At 42.1% G+C, this 21,032-nt stretch overlaps 1 protein-coding gene across 6 annotated transcripts in view; it reads left to right on the top strand.

Moving 5' to 3' along the window:
- Positions 1-21,032, top strand: part of lrrc7 (leucine rich repeat containing 7) — a 103,987-nt gene that overhangs the window by 29,755 nt on the left and 53,200 nt on the right. For all 6 annotated transcript variants that reach the window (XM_072438591.1, XM_072438588.1, XM_072438590.1 and 3 more), the window contains exon 2: positions 15,999-16,201. In XM_072438591.1, the coding sequence (XP_072294692.1) occupies positions 15,999-16,201 (203 nt within the window). The remainder of the gene's footprint in view (positions 1-15,998; positions 16,202-21,032) is intronic.

The following is a 21,032-nucleotide window of genomic DNA, read 5'->3' as shown; positions in this document are numbered from 1 at the left end:
TGTCTGTGATCAGGTCTGTGGTCTGGTCTGTGAAGATGTCTGTGATCAGGTCTGTGGTCAGGTCTGTGGTCAGGTCTGTGGTCAGGTCTGTGGTCAGGTCTGTGAAGATGTCTGTGAAGATGTCTGTGATCAGGTCTGTGGTCAGGTCTGTGAAGATGTCTGTGATCAGGTCTGTGGTCAGGTCTGTGAAGATGTCTGTGATCAGGTCTGTGGTCAGGTCTGTGAAGATGTCTGTGATCAGGTCTGTGGTCAGGTCTGTGAAGATGTCTGTGATCAGGTCTGTGGTCAGGTCTGTGATCAGGTCTGTGATCAGGTCTGTGGTCAGGTCTGTGATCAGGTCTGTGATCAGGTCTGTGATCAGCTGCTGCTTTGGTGATATCATGAGTCAGTGTGTCTCTCTGTGAAGCAGCACTTAATTTGCCTGTGATACATCTTGACATTCATAAAAAGAAAATATTAACTGCATAAATTGTCATAAAAGTTAAATTGTGATCTTGGCTCTGGAAAATTATGATGTTTGGCTCGTTTCCCACAACAACGAGTTCTTCCACAGCGTTTAGACGTGTGACAGAAGAACATGTTGTATCTGGGACGCTTTTGTGAACGGACTTTGGCTCCAAATACGCGACAGCAAAGTTCATTTTTCTGGCCTCTCAATAATGTCCGGGCTCATGTCCAGCAGCACATCACATTAACAATAATCTAACTGATAAATGTCATCAATTAGCAAAGAGAAGATAAACACAAGTGTCAGAATGTGCTTGGCTCGCTGTATTCACTGTATTATTCCGACAAGTTTCAGTTAAATCTCATGTTAATGTCAAAACAGACTGGACGACTCAGCGTTTTACCTCCACCTTTTTGATGCTCACGAGGTCCTCTTGCCTTGAACCTCATTTTCCTTGACAGTTTTTAAGTTCATAAATCATCTCCAGACTCGTTCTGAGCATGCGAGTGCTTCTTTTAGCATGTCGAACCGCTCGTATTGGTTGCTTTTGTATGGTTCATTCCCGCTGCTGCGCTAACGTTTGCTGCGCTAACATCAAATCCCAGTGGAGCCCGTCTGATGGAACATAATGTTGCTCTCGTCCGGGTGGGTTTGCTCCGGGTTCTTCCAGTTAACCACCTCGACCCAAAACACGCAGTTTACTGACGGTAAAATCCTCCAGCTACAGTCTAGAGATGGGTCCTCGTGACCACGGCTCCTGACTAGCCCCAGTAGCTTTTAAGAATGGGTCAAATGCAAAGGGCAGTAAAAGACTATTGTATTTTACGGATTATAAATTGCACCTTTTTTCATAGATTTGGCCTTCTACTCCAAAGCAACTTATATGTGATATTATTTGTTATTTTCACATGACAACCACAAGAGGGCGCTCTTGGCTCCAAGCGACGCAGAAGAAGAATCTGCACTTCCTCTACCTCTGGAGTTTGTGGAGTTGTTTAGAAGTGACACAGAGGAAGAAGAATTCAATGGATTTAGTGATTTGGGGTAATACTGATGCTTTGGTAAACTTGTTAGCATGTTCTTTATGCTATAGTTATCTGAATAACTGTTAATATGTTACGTTAACATACCAGACACTTACCACAGTTCTGTCTGTGCGTCATGTAGCTGTGTTAGCGTTAGCGTTAGCATACGTACACCTATTCACCATGTTCTCTAATCTGTTATTATTTTAAACTGCATTTCAAGATTAAAAGTCTGTTCTTGGTCTTGGATTTTATCAAACACATTTCCCTTAAAAATGCGACTTATACTCCAGTGCGACTTATGTTTTTTCTTCTTTCTTATGCATTTTTTTGGTGGTGCGACTTAAAATATGGTAATCTAACCTATACCGTGGCTTTATTTTAAGTTTTAAAGCGTGAAATGTTGAAACAAAGGCATTTAATAGCATATTTTAAGTAAAACAACACAAATAATGCATAATGTGTGTTTATTTAGAGTTTGATCAAGTTAGAGATAACTAGAGTCCTCAGAACCTTCACTGATCCGGGGTTTTCAGGTCTGTCTCTATAAATACGAGGGTTATATTTGAGCTGAATGTGGAACGACCGGCTGCTCTGTTTTATCACACACTCACACACACAGCAGCAAAAAATACACCGCGCTCCTGGGAGACGGTCGCCATGGCAGCTGTTACTGTGGCGACCGCTCATCCTACACGTGATGCTCAGTCAGAGAAGAAGGAAGTGAACTAGAAAGAGATTTGTTACTCACTTTCCCATTGGCTTTACAAAGACCAGGACTAAGAATCTAAACCAGTGTCACTTTGGACTCAGATCAGGACTAAGACTCTAAACCAGTGTCACTTTGGTCTGAGATCAGGACTAAGACTCTAAACCAGTGTCACTTTGGTCTGAGATCAGGACTAAGACTCTAAACCAGTGTCACTTTGGTCTGAGATCAGGACTAAGACTCTAAACCAGTGTCACTTTGGTCTGAGATCAGGAATAAGACTCTAAACCAGTGTCACTTTGGTCTGAGATCAGGAATAAGACTCTAAACCAGTGTCACTTTGGACTCAGATCAGGACTAAGACTCTAAATCAATGTCACTTTGGACTCAGATCAGGACTAAGACTCTAAATCAATGTCACTTTGGACTCAGATCAGGACTAAGACTCTAAACCAGTGTCACTTTGGACTCAGATCAGGACTAAGACTCTAAACCAGTGTCACTTTGGACTCAGATCAGGACTAAGACTCTAAACCAGTGTCACTTTGGTCTGAGATCAGGACTAAGACTCTAAACAAGTGTCACTTTGGACTCAGATCAGGACTAAGACTCTAAATCAATGTCACTTTGGACTGAGATCAGGACTAAGACTCTAAACCAGTGTCACTTTGGTCTGAGATCAGGACTAAGACTCTAAACCAGTGTCACTTTGGACTCAGATCAGGACTAAGACTCTAAACCAGTGTCACTTTGGACTGAGATCAGGACTAAGACTCTAAACCAGTGTCACTTTGGACTCAGATCAGGACTAAGACTCTAAACCAGTGTCACTTTGGACTGAGATCAGGACTAAGACTCTAAACCAGTGTCACTTTGGACTCAGATCAGGACTAAGACTCTAAACCAGTGTCACTTTGGACTCAGATCAGGACTAAGACTCTAAACCAGTGTCACTTTGGTCTGAGATCAGGACTAAGACTCTAAACCAGTGTCACTTTGGTCTGAGATCAGGACTAAGACTCTAAACCATTGTCACTTTGGACTCAGATCAGGACTAAGACTCTAAATCAATGTCACTTTGGACTCAGATCAGGACTAAGACTCTAAACCAGTGTCACTTTGGACTGAGATCAGGACTAAGACTCTAAACCAGTGTCACTTTGGACTCAGATCAGGACTAAGACTCTAAACCAATGTCACTTTGGACTGAGATCAGGACTAAGACTCTAAACCAATGTCACTTTGGACTCAGATCAGGACTAAGACTCTAAACCAGTGTCACTTTGGTCTGAGATCAGGAATAAGACTCTAAACCAGTGTCACTTTGGACTGAGATCAGGACTAAGACTCTAAATCAATGTCACTTTGGACTCAGATCAGGACTAAGACTCTAAACCAGTGTCACTTTGGACTCAGATCAGGACTAAGACTCTAAACCAGTGTCACTTTGGACTCAGATCAGGACTAAGACTCTAAATCAATGTCACTTTGGACTGAGATCAGGACTAAGACTCTAAACCAGTGTCACTTTGGACTGAGATCAGGACAAAGACTCTAAACCAGTGTCACTTTGGACTGAGATCAGGACTAAGACTCTAAACCAATGTCACTTTGGACTGAGATCAGGACTAAGACTCTAAACCAGTGTCACTTTGTACTCAGATCAGGACTAAGACTCTAAACCAGTGTCACTTTGGACTCAGATCAGAACTAAGACTCTAAACCAGTGTCACTTTGGTCTGAGATCAGGACAAAGACTCTAAACCAGTGTCACTTTGGTCTGAGATCAGGACTAAGACTCTAAACCAATGTCACTTTGGACTGAGATCAGGACTAAGACTCTAAACCAGTGTCACTTTGGACTCAGATCAGGACTAAGACTCTAAACCAGTGTCACTTTGGTCTGAGATCAGGACGAAGACTCTAAACCAATGTCACTTTGGACTCAGATCAGGACTAAGACTCTAAACCAGTGTCACTTTGGTCTGAGATCAGGACTAAGACTCTAAACCAATGTCACTTTGGACTCAGATCAGGACTAAGACTCTAAACCAGTGTCACTTTGGACTGAGATCAGGACTAAGACTCTAAACCAGTGTCACTTTGGTCTGAGATCAGGACTAAGACTCTAAACCAGTGTCACTTTGGTCTGAGATCAGGACTAAGACTCTAAACCAGTGTCACTTTGGTCTGAGATCAGGACTAAGACTCTAAACCAGTGTCACTTTGGACTGAGATCAGGACTAAGACTCTAAACCAATGTCACTTTGGACTGAGATCAGGACTAAGACTCTAAACCAGTGTCACTTTGGACTCAGATCAGGACTAAGACTCTAAACCAGTGTCACTTTGGACTCAGATCAGAACTAAGACTCTAAACCAGTGTCACTTTGGTCTGAGATCAGGACTAAGACTCTAAACCAGTGTCACTTTGGACTGAGATCAGGACTAAGACTCTAAACCAGTGTCACTTTGGTCTGAGATCAGGACTAAGACTCTAAACCAGTGTCACTTTGGTCTGAGATCAGGACTAAGACTCTAAACCAATGTCACTTTGGACTCAGATCAGGACTAAGACTCTAAACCAGTGTCACTTTGGACTGAGATCAGACAATTATATTTTTTGAACTAAACTAAAACCATGATAATAGAGCTTAATGAGGGGCAGTATTTTGAGTTATTTGCTCAATTTTTGTCTAATTTCACTTTGTACCTCTTTATTGTTAGTGATTTGTTCAAAGCTTCTGTTTCATTAAATCTTAAATGTTCTAAAACTTTGTACACTTTAACCTTTGATATTTTCTGTAGTATAAATGTTGGTGGTTTGAATCTGGGACATTTACGTCTGTGTCGTGTTCTGTCTATGAATTGATGTGTTAGGGCGGAGCCATGTCTGTGTTAGGGCGGAGCCATGTCTGTGTTAGGGCGGAGCCATGTCTGTGTTAGGGCGGAGCCATGTTGCAAATGACTGCAGTGTGTGACATGGCGAGCTGATCATTATGACTCTGATATTTTAATAAACTTTTAGGTATATTAAAATAATACTGTATTAGTCAAACTCTGTCAAAATAAAAACTTACTAGCGGCAAAACCGAGACTAAATAAAGGCTAATTTAGACTAAATAAAAAAAGAAAGTTTCACTTCATAAACAGCACATGTCTGTCAGACGGAGGATCCTGGTTTTATGTATTTAGTTTGTTGTGATCTCGATTATTGCTTTGGATCAATACTTTTGTGATATACTGCACAGCCCGAGCGTGTGACTGGAGATGGAGGGACCAGTTCATGTGTTATGTTTCTTTTATGAGGAATTCGCTGCTCATCGCTATGGTAATTCGTGCTGTTGAATTTGCTGTTTTGCTCATAAAATTGTGAATAAAAGCCGGATTGTCAAAAAAAACATCTTATAATCCATTTGACATCTCTGCTGTGTTCCTCTGAATACAAATGACTATGAGGGCCCTTGAGGCAAAGGAGCTGGTGCTTAAGCACCTCCTGGACTCTGTGCTCAGAGTATGGGCTGAAGGAATAACATTACAAAGGAACTTGAATACATTATTACTAAGATATTATTTGAGATGGTCGTTATTGACATAAATTAATCTAAAATATTTGTTGTCATTTTCACAGTAACTACATTAGAATGTGTGCAGTCCAATGTGCTAAACGTGCAAGTGAAAGTCTGGATTTAGGTTCAAATGTTGCACAAGATGTTAATGGACTGAAAATCAACCACAAAAATGCTGAAATATAATTTTATTTTATTTAAAAGATTAGAACGATATGTCTAGTTCAAGAGTCTCACCTGCTCCTCACGACCTGTTTCCATCTGAAGCTGGTTTAGGCGTGTCATTGTGCAATACACTTCACACATGTGTGAATGTGCGACTGTGTAAATGTGTAAATGTGTGACTGTGTAAATGTGCGACTGTGTAAATGTGTGACTGTGTAAATGTGCGACTGTGTAAATGTGTGACTGTGTAAATGTGTAAATGTGCGACTGTGTAAATGTGTGACTGTGTAAATGTGTAAAATGTGAGTGACTGTGTGACTGAGTGACTGTTTGCCTTTGTGAATATGAGTGACTGTGTGACTGTGTGAATGAGTGACTGTGTAAATGTGTGACTGTGTGAATATGAGTGACTGTGTGAATATGAGTGACTGAGTGACTGTGTAAATATGTGACTGTGTGAATATGAGTGACTCTGTGACTGTGTGAATATGAGTGACTGAGTGACTGTGTAAATGTGTGACTGTGTGAATATGAGTGACTGAGTGACTGTGTAAATGTGTGACTGTGTGAATATGAGTGACTGTGTAAATGTGTGACTGTGTGAATATGAGTGACTGTGTAAATGTGTGACTGTGTGAATATGAGTGACTGAGTGACTGTGTAAATGTGTGACTGTGTGAATATGAGTGACTGTGTAAATGTGTGACTGTGTGAATATGAGTGACTGTGTAAATGTGTGACTGTGTGAATATGAGTGACTGTGTGAATGAGTGACTGTGTAAATGTGTGACTGTGTGAATATGAGTGACTTTGTGAATGTGTGAATATGAGTGACTGTGTGACTATGAGTGACTGTGTAAATGCGTGACTGTGAATATGAGTGACTGTGTGACTGTGTGAATATGAGTGACTGTGAATATGAGTGACTGTGTGAATATGAGTGACTGTGTGAATATGAGTGACTGTGTGAATATGAGTGACTGAGTGACTGTGTAAATGTGTGACTGTGAATATGAGTGACTGTGTAAATGTGTGAATATGTGTGACTGAGTGACTGTATAAATGTTTGACTGTGTGACTGTGTGAATATGAGTGACTGTGTAAATGTGTGACTGTGTGAATATGAGTGACTGAGTGACTGTGTAAATGTGTGACTGTGTGAATATGAGTGACTGTGTAAATGTGTGACTGTGTGAATATGAGTGACTGTGTAAATGTGTGACTGTGTGAATATGAGTGACTGTGTGAATGAGTGACTGTGTAAATGTGTGACTGTGTGAATATGAGTGACTTTGTGAATGTGTGAATATGAGTGACTGTGTGACTATGAGTGACTGTGTAAATGCGTGACTGTGAATATGAGTGACTGTGTGACTGTGTGAATATGAGTGACTGTGAATATGAGTGACTGTGTGAATATGAGTGACTGTGTGAATATGAGTGACTGTGTGAATATGAGTGACTGAGTGACTGTGTAAATGTGTGACTGTGAATATGAGTGACTGTGTAAATGTGTGAATATGTGTGACTGAGTGACTGTATAAATGTTTGACTGTGTGACTGTGTGAATATGAGTGACTGTGTGACTGTAGTGTGTATGGAGGGAATGAATAATGACATCATTGTAGTGAGTGATCTTGCACTCTCGCCTCACAGTAAGAAGGTTCCACGTTCGACTCCCGGGCCTCTCAGTGAGGAGTTTTCTTAAATCCTCCAGCTTAGGTCCTAACCAAGCTTAGCAGTAGATCTGGAGCTTGTTCCCCGGGCGCTGCTCCTGACAGGCTGCTCCTGACAGGCTGCTCCTGACAGGCTGCTCCTGACAGGCAGCTCCTGACAGGCTGCTCCTGACAGGCTGCTCCTGACAGGCAGCTCCTGACAGGCTGCTCCTGACAGGCTGCTCCTGACAGGCAGCTCCTGACAGGCTGCTCCAGCTGCACTGAAGAATGGGTCAAATGCAGACGACCAATTTCAAAATAAAGTGCACCATAACCTTCCAAACTATCACATAAATGAGATAAACCTTAAATAATCCCTCTGAGCTTCTTCTTTCTTTGTGCATCTCCGCAGAGTCAGTCTGCTCACTCATTCAGTTTCCATAGCAGCAGCCAGAGCCTCAGCCAATCACGACTCACTTCCTGCTTGATTCAGATTGGTCCGGCTGCTCTGACTCTGGGCTCTCAGTTCTGCTGCTGCACTTTGTGTTCAGACAGGACCCAGACAGAACCAGGCTCAGTCCCACAGACGGAGACGTTCAGACTCAACACACCAGAGTAAAGCAAGTGGAAGCAAGAAAATGAACTTCTAACTGTAGTTTTATGTTTCTTAATTGTCCTGTAATAATAATAGTTTGAAGTAACGATACTCTAACTTCAGTACATGCCAGATATAAGTATTTATTTTTAAATTCGAATTAGTTTATACTTTGAAAATACCAAGCGCTGCAGATTATTTTATTATATTATGGTCGAATGTTACATCCAAACAGTTAATCAAACTTCAGAATCAGAAAAGGTTTATTGCCAATGTCCAAAATTCACACAGAAACTTGCTTTGATGATTTGGTGCAACATACAACGATGAGCAATAATAAAACAACCTATATATATAAAATAAAAAATGGCATGCATTAAAGAAAAACAATTTAAATTTACTATGGTATAAAAATAGGATTACAATGTGCACAAAATGTACAGTTGAATTTACAGATGTAGTGCATAAAGTGAACAGTGCAGTGAGAGAGTAAACTATGTTTAAAGTGACAGAGTTTAAGAAGTGGTCATGAGTCCAACGGCAGAGGGAAAGAAACTGTTCTTATGGCGGGAGGTTCTGGTCCGGATGGACCGTAGCCTCCTGCCTGAGGGGAGTGGCCTCCTGCCTGAGGGGAGTGGCCTCCTGCCTGAGGGGAATGGCTCAAGTCCAGGGTGAGAAGGGTCCGGGTGATCCGACCTGCTCGTCCCAGAGCCTTGGAGACGTACAGGTCCTGCAGAGATGGAAGTCTGCAGCCAATCACCTTCTCAGCAGAGGGCGCTGTAGTCTCTGTTTGTCCCTGGCTGTGGCTCCATCATACCACACGGTGATGGAGGAGATGAGGATGGACTCAATGATGGCCGTGTAGAACTGCACCATCATCTGCGCTGGCAGCTTGTCTTTTCTCAGCTGCCACAGGAAGTACATCCTCTGCTGGGCCTTCTTGATGAGGGAGCTGATGGTGGGCCCCCACTTGAGGTCCCGGGTGATGGTGGTGCAGAGGAAGCGGAAGGAATCTGAGGTGGTGATGGGGGAGTCTGTGATAGTGAGGGGGGGCTGTGACTTTTGTGAAGTTCACGATCATCTCCACTGTCTCCTGGGTGTTGAACTCCAGGTTGTTACCGTCAAATCTAGAATAGAAGGAGCAGAGTTGAAAGGTCAGTTTTCTGTCACCTACAGAAGGGGGGGCTTTGGGCTTGTAGTTGGTGAGAAGCCGGAGCCCACTCCACACAGAGGTGGGGTTGTTGTTGGAGAACTGCTGCTAATTCCATACTTCTCATCTTTGTAGCGCTCTCTATCACCGGCCCTGTGCGCTGCCTCCTTCTGCCGCCTTAACTGCCTGCCATGCTGTCCTCACAGACTCAAATGTATGACGTCACAGTGTCTGTGTTTTCATCCAAACTATCTGTGGCAGCTCTGAAAACCTCCCAGTCTGTAATGTCCAAACAGGCACGTAGCTCCTCCCAGTCTGTAATGTCCAAACAGGCACGTAGCTCCTCCCAGTCTGTAATGTCCAAACACGCACGTAGCTCCTCCCAGTCTGTAATGTCCAAACAGGCACGTAGCTCCTCCTCCACTCTCTCATTGGTCCACCTTTCAGAAGTCCTCACTACAGGTTTGGAGAGCTTCAGCCTCTGTCTGTAGGTGGGGATCAGGCGTTGCTAACTCTTGTGTAGCAGTGATCCAGCGTGTTCTGCTCTCTGGTCGGGACTTTAATAAACTGTCTGTACTTTGGTAGTTCGTGGCTGAGATTCCCCTTGATGAAATCGCCCAGGTTTATACACAAGGAGTCCGGGAAGGTCCGCTCCACACTCAGAACCTGCGCCTCCTGCATGTTCATGTAAACAGCGGCCAGAATGAATGAGGCGAACTCACGTGGAGACTAGAACGGTTTGCAGTTAATTATAAGATGTTCCAGATCAGGAGTGCAGTGTTTGGAGATCACTGACACTGAAGTCCAGGCTTTGTTAATGTAAAAACAGATTCCTCCACCTCGTGATTGTGAAAAACAGTGAATCTGCCCTGTTCTCTCCCTCTGAAACAATAACATTAAAACATTTTAGAACGTGAACGCAGCCTACAGTTTATTCCAAACACTGTGCTTTCGACGGCGTGTGTTTTCTCTTGTAATAAAGACATGCATGAGGTTGTGGTGGCCCCTCCGGTCTGCTCCACGCTGAAGTGCGCCCCCGCTGTGACGCTGTACATCGCCTCTCCACGCTCTCGTCTTGATAAAAAGGAGCTATTTTTAGTCCGGGCTTCTATAGAGCAGAGTGCAGCATCAGCAACAACCTGACAGCGGCAGATAACGGCTGAATACAGATGATTTAGACGTGCGAGCGCAGAAACAACCGCCATGGAACGAGATACCGGCAAGGAAAAACACATTTAGTTACAGAACGCTGAATTCAAATCGATTTTGTGACGTACTGTATTCTGAATGTTCTGAATTGGGGATGTGACGCTTTTCTGAGTCACGTTTCTTGAAAAGCTGTTGTTTCAGAAAAGAACATATACTTTAAAAATACATATCAAATTAAACAAACTGAAGTGAATCACACAATCTGTCCATTGTAAATGATCTTGTGTCGTTGCATTTTATAATAGTGTGAAAACGACTCTTTGTTATGGATTTATTTATCACTGAATTGAGAACATTTATTTATGTATCTTAATTATTTTTGAAACACACAGCAACAAAAATGTACATAAAACCAACTGACCTATGTAAAGAAAAATATACAATAATAATAATTTAAAAAATCGTAATAATTAAATACTACTACTAATACTAATTCTAATAGTAATTAAATAATAATAATAATAATGATGACATTTTATTTTATTTTTTTTCAATTCTTGTTTGAAGCTTGAATTGCATAATCACTGCAATGTGTTCTTTTGAAAAGTAATTGTATTCTGAATCCTGAAAGAGTAAAACTGTCGGAGTTAGTCAAATTTAGTATTATGAATATGCTCCTTCGGTACATGTATTTTGTATTTTTCACATTGCTAATTGCTTAAACGTCAGAATGGTTGTGGATAAGTTTTATGATGGTTCAGTTGCTGTTTTTGGACATCTTTTGAGCAGCCGTTTCAGTTCCTCTTCATTGTGAATAAGTCTGAATAAGCTTTCAGATTCTTTAGTTTCTCTCGTTTTCCTCACGTCTATCCTTTGAAAATATCTCAATAATTTCACGTTTTGTCCCTAAATAAAGATCGACGGTTGCTCTCTTATTCTTGAGTAGTAGTTTCTCCTGATACGTTATTACTTTTACATGAGTTATTTCTAGGACCAGTACTTCCACTTTGTTTTATTTCAGTCATTTTATTTTGAAGTAACGTTGCTCCTACTTGAGTACAATTTCTGTCTTCTCTAAACACCTTGACCGTGAATAATAGCTTTTATTATATGAGCTGTCCCTTGTTTTTCACTCATGTCGCCACAAGCGCGGTTGTAAGACGGCCATTTTTATTCCTGCACTTACAACCACGCCCGTGAACACCTCTGAACGCCTCTGAATGCCTCTGAACGCCTCTGAACGCCACTGAACGCCACTGAACGCCTCTGAACGCCCCTGAATGCCCTTGTACATCCCTGAACGCCCCTGAACGCCCTCTGAATGCCTCTGTACGCCCCCGAATGCCCCTGTACGCCCCTAAACGCCCCAGAACGCCTCGGAACGCCCCTGGACGCCCCTGAATGACCCTGAACGACCCTGAATGCCCCTCAGCCCACGTTTGCACCCGCTTCAGACCGGGACAAGAGCGATCCGACCGTGTCTCCTGCCTCTATCGGATCAAGAGCGTCCCCGGCGTTACCTGTAGCGACGGAGGGCAAAAAGCGGCGCTCCCTCCGGTCTCGTTACAGTATCTGGAGCATCTCTGATAAGGCGGTTAACGGTCCGGCCTCCTCGGGTAAACAGTCCGCTGGGTCCGCGAGCTCGTGTGGGGTTTGATCCAGTTAGAGCTGAGCGGCGGAGATAGAGCTGCGTGGTCCGAGAGAGAGACCTGCCCGTCCTCACCTCGTCCTCACCCTGTCCTCACCCCGTCCACACCCCGTCCTCACCCCGTCCTCACCCCGTCCTCACCTCATGCTCAACTCAACCTCACCCCGTCCTCAACTCGTCCTCACCCCGTCCTCACCTCGTCCTCACCCCGTCCTCACCCCGTCCACACCCCGTCCTCACCTCGTCCTCACCCTGTCCTCACCCCGTCCACACCCCGTCCTCACCCCGTCCTCACCTCATGCTCAACTCAACCTCACCCCGTCCTCACCTCGTCCTCACCCCGTCCTCACCTCGTCCTCACCCCGTCCTCACCCCGTCCACACCCCGTCCTCACCTCAACCTCACCTCGTCCTCACCCCGTCCTCGCCCAGTCCTCATCCCGTCCTCACCTTGTGCACACCCCGTCCTCACCCTGTCCTCACCTCAACCTCACCTCGTCCTCACCCCGTCCTCGCCCAGTCCTCACCCAGTCCTAACCTTGTGCTCACCTCGACCTCACCTCGTCCTTACCTCGTCCTCACCCCGTCCTCACCTCATGCTCACCTCGACCTCACCTCGTCCTCACTCCGTCCTCAACCCGTCCTCACCTCATGCTCACCTCAACCTCACCTCGTCCTCACCTCGTCCTCACCTCGACCTCACCCCGTCCAAGCCCCGTCCTCATCCCGTCCTCACCTCATTCTCATCCCGTTCTCACCTCATTCTCACCTCGTCCTCACCTCGTTCTCACCGACGTCCTCACCCTGTCCCTCTGCCAATCATTCAAAAGACAACGTTTTCGGAGTTAAAGCTGGACTACCCGACATTAGGAAGTACTATTCAGTCTTCTGGTCATTAGTCAATATCCTGTCACGATGATAGATTTTATTATTTGTTATTATAAGGATTTTGGGGGTGAAATGTGAGTTTATTCTGCCTTTTATTTAAATGTACTGTAATATATCAATCTAATATGTGAATACCTAGCTTAGAATCAGAAAAAGGTTTATTGCTGTTATCAATGAACAAAATTCACGAACACAGGAACAACAGATATATTGAATCAAATAGGGTATGCATTGAGGAAAAGCAATTTACATTTACTATAAGATAAAAATAGGCTTACTATGTTCTCAAAATGTACAGTTACAGTTACAGATGTAGTAGCAGAAAGTGAACAATGCAGTGAGAGGTTGATTAAATCAGTATATTTAGTTTTCAGTGCGGTTTTGGTCAGATATTAGGTTCGATTGTAGAGACTTCAATCATTTTTGAACGTTTTTATCAGCTCCAAACTTCGCAGATTGTAACCGATGAGTCAGTGCACAAGCCGTGTCTGTATCGACCGCGGTCCTAAGCCCTAAGAACTGGTTCATGGTTCTCACAAGCCTTTCTCAGGTGGCCATGTGAAACTGGATCGCAAAAGCTCTGTCAATCCCAGCGCTGCTTAGGGCGCTCACGTCCACATCGATCCAGTGAAACACAAAACTGACTCGTTTACGACAACATAAAAGCCACAGCGTTCAGTTCAATTGAGGCCTTTATTTGTGGAATTATGTTGTTACTTGGGATCAACTTAGATTACGGCTGTTTTTTGGATTCTTCAGTTTCCGGTCATATTTTGTTTGATATTTCACCTTTGAGCTCGACATGAACCGCGTCATATTAGCGTCAAGTACAGTTTTGAATCGTTATTTATCTTGATTTCATTAATATTCATCTTGAGTTTTGACTGCAAGTTTCTAATTCCACTGAGCTTATCTTTGAAGCTGAGATAATAGAACTTATTTTGGCATGTTTTGACAGTATAAACTAATATATTCCATGTTTTAATCAGGCACACAACAATTTTGATCATGTCTTTTGGAAAACATGCCCAAACCTGGTTCAGATTGTGTTCGAACTCTGTTCCTGACACAAAGAACTGAAGAACGGGTCAAATGTAAAGGACACCGATCTTTCTTAACGTTATTGTCCCGTAGAAGAAAACTAAAACAGCTTCTTCTGTTTTGTATTTCTTCTCATCTGCCGAGATTTGTTCAGATTTCGACTGGATACTCTGTTTTCTGTGGACCTTTCGCTCACCTGAATGCAACACTTTCGATCGTCAGCTCCGTCTTCATATTCCGGCGACGGCGTTTGTCTCCACATCGACTTCACCCGAGAACAGGGACGAGCGGTAATTGTGTGCAGCGATAAATCTCCACTGGAAGCTTTTAATGAGGCTGTTAACCCACTTGTGCCACTCGGAGTCTGCTCAAACGAGACCGCAGCGTCCCAGCGACTAAACGAGGAGGAGGAAGCCGCGTACTCGCATATTCCTTCACATACTTTTGTCATATTTTAAGTCTCGGATTACACTTTGCGGCGCTTGAATGTTGTAGAACGTCTGGCTTGAGCTCGTCGCGATCGTGTTCGACCTCGGTTCACCCACAGTCAACTTTACGGGACGGTCGAGCGTGTTTCTGTGCCAACGTTTAGTACAAACACTGTACTTGTTGTTTTCTATATTGTAATTTAAACTGTTTTGGTGATTTTTATGTCATATTCAGTGCAATTGGTTGTTTGTATTGTAGAATATCTTATTTCGTATCCTATATTTAAATCAAACAGTGCTTTTTAGTTTTGTTTCTTTGTTTACAGGTTAAATTATCTTTTTATATATTTTTTCATCTTCATCTTACTCATACAAAGCATGTTAAACTTTTTATTTTCAGTCTATGAGTTCAATGTGTTCTTAGATGTGTCTTTTTAAACAGACTAATAAGTAAAAATTTACTTTGAATTAGCAATTAGGCTAAAATGATGGACTTTCATTTACAAACTCATGCAACAAATCCAGATAAATACATTGTTTTATTATTTTTAGGGATTAAAAATGTGAACTATTGATTGCGGCGTCTACCGGTTAGCTAAGGCTAGTGGTGTAAAGGAATAGGAAGTGGTACGAGAGGAAGGCTCACGCTGCGTTTCCAAAATATCATGTTAATATCAGACATGCTTGATAGCAGTTGTAGCTCGTTTTTGTTCGTTGTGCGTTTACCGTATTTCCCGGACTATAAGCCAGCCAAAAATGCATAATAGAGAAGAAAAAAACATATATCGCACTGGAGTATGAAATAAAGTTGCAAGTGTGAAAATAACAAGTCGCTCTGGAGTGTAAGTATAAGTATATAAGTATAAATATAAGTATAAGTCGCACCCCGGCCAAAACTATGAAAAAAGGTGCGACTTACGGTAATCGTTTTCGACATATAGTCAACATGGTCAGACATTTGTCATCATAGACAGCAAAAATCTGGTTTTAGTCGACCAAAGTTTTTATTATTCCTGACTTAATAAAATTGTATGGGATTATGTTTCATAGGGATTTATACTGACCAATTTGTTTTATATAATACACATTTTCTGCATATTTCTTAATGCATGGACTCATTTGATCGTGTGGTCTTGTGTGTACAGTTTGTTTGTATTTTTCCGAGCTTAAAGGGGATGTACCCAGTTTGCTTCATCAAATTAAATCTGTTTTGCTCCAGTACAAATGTATACATTGTAAAAGCAGCTCTTTGGGTCAAAACCAGACCAGTTTGTGCTGTCTGTTTCTAATTATAGAGCGTTTTATCCTCTGTGAACCAGGAAGTGTGCCCTTAGCATGCTAGTTGTTGTTAGCATTGATGGTAAAACTCCGCTCTGGCTTGGAAAAGTTGTGAAAAGTGCTTCTTCGTGTAAATAATCAGGAAGTTCAGATTGCGTTAGAAAGTGTTTTGTGTTTCTCACGTTCAGGAATCTTTGTCCTGAACTTGACCTTAAGTTGAACACGCGCCGTTGTCTCCTGTCTGTCCCCAGTGCAGTGTCTGGAGATGACCACGAAGCGGAAGCTGATTGGTCGGCTGGTGCCATGTCGCTGTTTCCGTGGCGAGGAGGAGGTCATCTCGGTGCTGGACTACTCCCACTGCAGCCTGCAGCAGGTCCCCAAGGAGATCTTCAGCTTTGAGCGCACTCTGGAGGAGCTCTACCTCGACGCCAACCAGATCGAGGAGCTGCCCAAAGTAAGGACACAGACACAGACGGCAGCATCGGGTTTACGGTTTCAGATTTATGTCATATTGTGCGTTATTTAGGCTTTTTAAACCACCTGCTTTAGCATTTCTTGACCCTTGTCTTGGTCCTGGTCCTTGGTCCAGTCTTAGGTCCTGGTTTGAGCCCAGATAAGTCCTGACATAGACTGGGTTTGGTCCTGTTCCAGTCCTGGTTTAGATGAAAGCTCCTGTACATGAGCCCTGGGAAACAAACTACCGTATTTTTTGGACTATAAGGCGCACTAAAAAGCCTTCAATCGTCTCAAAAAACGACAGTGCGCCTTATAATCCAGTGCACCTTATTTATGGATCAATGGATATCTTGATGCATTAATAAAGTTCAACTGAATGACTTTTCTGACTGTTTTGTTTCACTTAATGCGCCTTATAGTCCGGTGCGCTTCATATATGAAACATGATAAAAAAATAGACCATTCATTTACAGTGCGCCTTATAGTGCGGAAAATATGGTAAACTAAAACACATCCTTAGCGAATAGAACCATAAAATAAAAGACGGCCCTAGTTATTATAAAAGTGGTACTAAATCAACCTCTACAACAGCTTTAGGCGCTTTAGCCATGTATTCTCTAATATTGCAAGCAGAGGGCACAAGGACTCCACCTGATTCATCAAGCGTTTGCTCATGTGCATCATCTGATCATTACATATGTTTGTCTGGTAAAAAGTGTTATTAAAATTACACACTGTGGGCTGGATTTATGGCACATGTGGGTGTGGCCAGAGGTGGGATTCACCTGTGGAAAATACAAAACTGGGCGATTGTACCTCATTGCGCAACATTTGAGACGGAGATCATTACCTTTTTATTTAGTCGAGCCTTTTAATTACATTTGCTTTAGGGACTGATTTGACTGTATATTGTTGTATATGTATTGCTCACTGTAAGTTTTTTGTGTTTTTATTGTTTTATGAAGCACTTTGTGACTTCTGTCTGTGAAAGGTGCTATACAAATAACATTTACTTACTTACTTACATTATCACGACTGCGAGAGGTGAAACATGCAGCACGTTTGAGAAGCAGCAGAAATAATAATGTGCCCGTTTTAATAGTAAATCATGTGTGACACGCCCAGAAACGACACATACTGTATTTTGTTTGTACGCAACATAAACATAAGTGGACATTTTTAGCACTGAAATGAAATGAAATACTTTGTAGATTTCTTTAAGACAAAGTCAAGGAGATAAGGTTTAAGAGCGAAAGCGTGATCAAATACTCAAACATGTTATAAGATAAGATAAGATATGCCTTTATTTGTCTGCACAATGGGGAAATTCCGGTGTTGCAACACAAGTAAATACAGAAGTAAAGAATAGATAACACCATTAACAGAATAAACTCTTACAAACAAAACTCCTATGGACAGGACTGCTCATATTCTTAATAGGGAATAGAGAAAAAAATTAAAAAATAAAAATAAATAAGCTAACATAAGACAAAATAATACTAATCATAGTGGTAAAGTAAACCCTCTTATTTACAGCAGTTATATGCACATGAATGTGACATTATTGCGTATTTCAATGACATTATAATGGTAAAAACAACTGTTCATAGAAGCTTTTACCGAGACTAAATCAGGACTGAACCAAGATTAGAACTAAACCCGTGTCTCGAGCACAACTGCCCCGACGCTTCACACAAACCTCATCCACAGCGAGCTTTGTTCCAGCCTCTTGTCTTTGTTCCGCCGTAATAACAAGCAGCGATTTAGCCGTCGTCTTCTGCGCGGGGCGTTTATTCTCTACCGCCAAGGTATTTTTAGCTGAACTGTGCCGCTCGCTGCCGCTGCATCCGTTTCTTCTTCTTCTTCTTCATGTAAATCCCATTTTATCTGGGGTCTGTGTTCTCGATGCGCCGTGTTGGGCCCCGGGGCCACGCTGTACACGGAGAGCACGGAGTCTGCATTATTCAGACAACAGCAGCTTTTCCACCGCATTAGAGACGCGCCTCCAGCTCCCGTCGTACTTTTTATTGCACTGGTAAAAGTTTGGTGGCAGGACTCGATATCTCCCTTTGCACAAATGTATTTTTTTGCATTTGAGTTTTGTTTGGAGTGACTTGCTGTGCCTTTGATCTTGATTAACAATTTACAATCTCGTAGTTTTGTGCCAAAGGGGCAATTTTAATCATTTCTAATCATCAGCTTGTTGTTATTTTTTAAGTGAAGAGGTCTACAGTCAATTATCTGCCAATAAAAGCATGTTGTTTTGTCTTAAAAAGAGTCTAATTATGTTTTTTTTTCTGTAAATTCGTAATTAAAGCTATTTTTAACGACACAAAATTGAATTGAAAATGTGATCGTTCAATGGGAGGAAATAAATCTTGATCCTGTTTTTTGAGGTATAACACTCTTTTTACACCATAACTTTACTCCTAATTAACTAAGACTGAACTTCTCTTTAAACCTGAATCCAAGTTTTGGTTGCTCTAGAGTTTTACGCTTCACGTCGAGGATATTAAATCATTTGTGTTTCGTGGATCGCTCCGTCACATGGTTTTTATATTCTTTTGAAATACCAGTCTAATTAGATTTACATCGAACTGTAAATCAGACCATGGGCACATTTACATATTTACGTGGCCTGTAAAGATCAGATAAGTAGAATATTAGATTGCCCAATGATTAGATCTGATTTTTGTCTTGGTTAACGTACATTTTCTCTTTCATTTAGTGCTTTCCACACTGGTTTTCCCTCTTTTTTCTTGTTTTTTTTCTTCATCAAAACCATATGTGAACAATCAGATATAGATCTCACATTAGATGAAGCTTTTGACGTGGCATTTCAATATTCTGATAACTCTAGAAATCAGATAATGATCAGATTTTGGTGTGATTATAAACCACGCTCATGTGACTTAGATCTGGCGTGAACGGCACAGATCAGAGTTTTGTTTCAAATGCAACCCAGGACACATTTTCTTTTTTTATTAAGATTTTCTTTTTTTTTTCAAAGATAATAATAATAATAACAGATGAGAGAACATGGTGAATAGGTGTACTTATGCTAACGCTAACACCTTCAGCTACATGACGCACAGACAGAACTGTGGTAAGTGTCTGGTATGTTAACGTAACATATTAACAGTTATTCAGATAACTATAGCATAAAGAACATGCTAACAAGTTTACCAAAGCATCAGTTTTACCCCAAATCACTAAATCCACTGAATTCTTCTTCCTCTGTGTCACTTCTAAACAACTCCACAAACTCCAGAGGTAGAGGAAGTGCAGATTCTTCTTCTGCATCGCTTAGAGCCTAGAGCGCCCTCTTGTGGTTGTCAGTGTGAAAAAAACCGAATAATATCACATATAATTCGCACCCCGGCCAAAACTATGAAAAAAGGTGCAACTTATAGTCCGAAAAATACGGTATGTCCATTCTAATGTCAGTCCAGTCCTTGATCGTTGGTGCGTTTTGTATCATCCATTTTTTTGTGATAATTTTTCCGCTGCTGCCAGGAGGAGGCGCAAGAGATGTTGATGGTTGTGTCCACGGCAGGAGTTCAGAGGCCCGAATACAGAGTCCTTAAGTCCAGTGGATGGTGATGTCATAAACTGTCTCTAAGGCTTTGTTGATCTGAGTCGAACAGGACAATCCCAGAACACATGATAGTGGTTTGTGCGACACTTTCATACGTATCACTAAACCTGATTCTACTCTGACCTTTTGCAAAGTGACTTCAGTCTGGACACAGGTCTGACTTCTGCTGCGCTGAAAAACAACACGTAACACATTTGTTCAGTCGGAAAAGGCAGGAATCAAACGGACAAATCTTTCAAACGCCGCCAGACAACAGCCGCGAAGCGAAAAAAACCTGACATTTTACACCGAAATGGCTTTGTAAAGTATGAAAAAGACAAAATATCAACGTTTGCCTGTTAAAAACAAAAGAGAAGGATAAAAATGGGAAGACAGGCTGACTAACTTTTTATAATCTGTCTCATGATGTGACATTTCACACAAGAAAACTGTCACAATTTATCTGCAAAGTGAACCAAAAATCTGAAAAACATTTAAAAAACAGCCACTTACACTCACTTGACTCATTTCTTGGACCATTTCTTGTGGTTGCACCTTCACTTGATTAGCCTACACTTCCTGTCTACTAAGTCTGTACGCTCAGGGATTTTTTGGGTAAAAGAAGTCATTATAATATTCGATTAGGCCGCACTGTGTCATACTGCTCACAGCGAGAGGGTTCTGTGTGTGTGGCCTTTAAGGAGTTTGCATATCTCCGACGTCGGTGGCGGTTTGCCTCCAGATGTTCCCTCGATGAACCTGAAATATGCACGGCAGTCGCCCCCGCAGACACTCCTGAGGTTCTGCCATGTGCCCCTCGACACATCTGAGTTCACAGATTCACACATGGATTTGAGTGAGTCATTTATTATGAACAAACGTCTGCACCAGAAAAAGAAAGCCAAAACGATCACCATTGCCCACATTTAAAGAAGCAGACAGTGGCACGGACATTATTCACTCTCTTTTTTTAACTGAAGTGTTGGATTTGAACATGCTTGGTCTGTTTGGCGGCTGACACTCAGATAAACATGTTGTATTATATATAAAGTAGTGTGTATCTTAACTCTTAACTCCTCCCCTTGTGTTGACAAATGAAACTTGCTCGCTCTAAGGCTGCTTTACTCTCCCCTCTTTATTTTAAACAGGCCAAAACAGAAAGCACAACAAATGATCCAAAGCTGTTACAGAATATCTTTAAATGGGTGATCATGGGTAAAGTGACTCGAGCGTAAGACCATCAGGGCTCTTC

This window comes from Eucyclogobius newberryi, unplaced genomic scaffold (genome assembly GCF_026437365.1).
Source record: "Eucyclogobius newberryi isolate DKJ021-1_F unplaced genomic scaffold, fEucNew1.0.hap1 SCAF_9, whole genome shotgun sequence".
Lineage (NCBI taxonomy): Eukaryota > Metazoa > Chordata > Actinopteri > Gobiiformes > Gobiidae > Eucyclogobius > Eucyclogobius newberryi.
The sequence above is the reverse complement of the archived record's forward strand: the minus strand, read 5'-3'. Positions and strand labels throughout refer to the sequence as shown.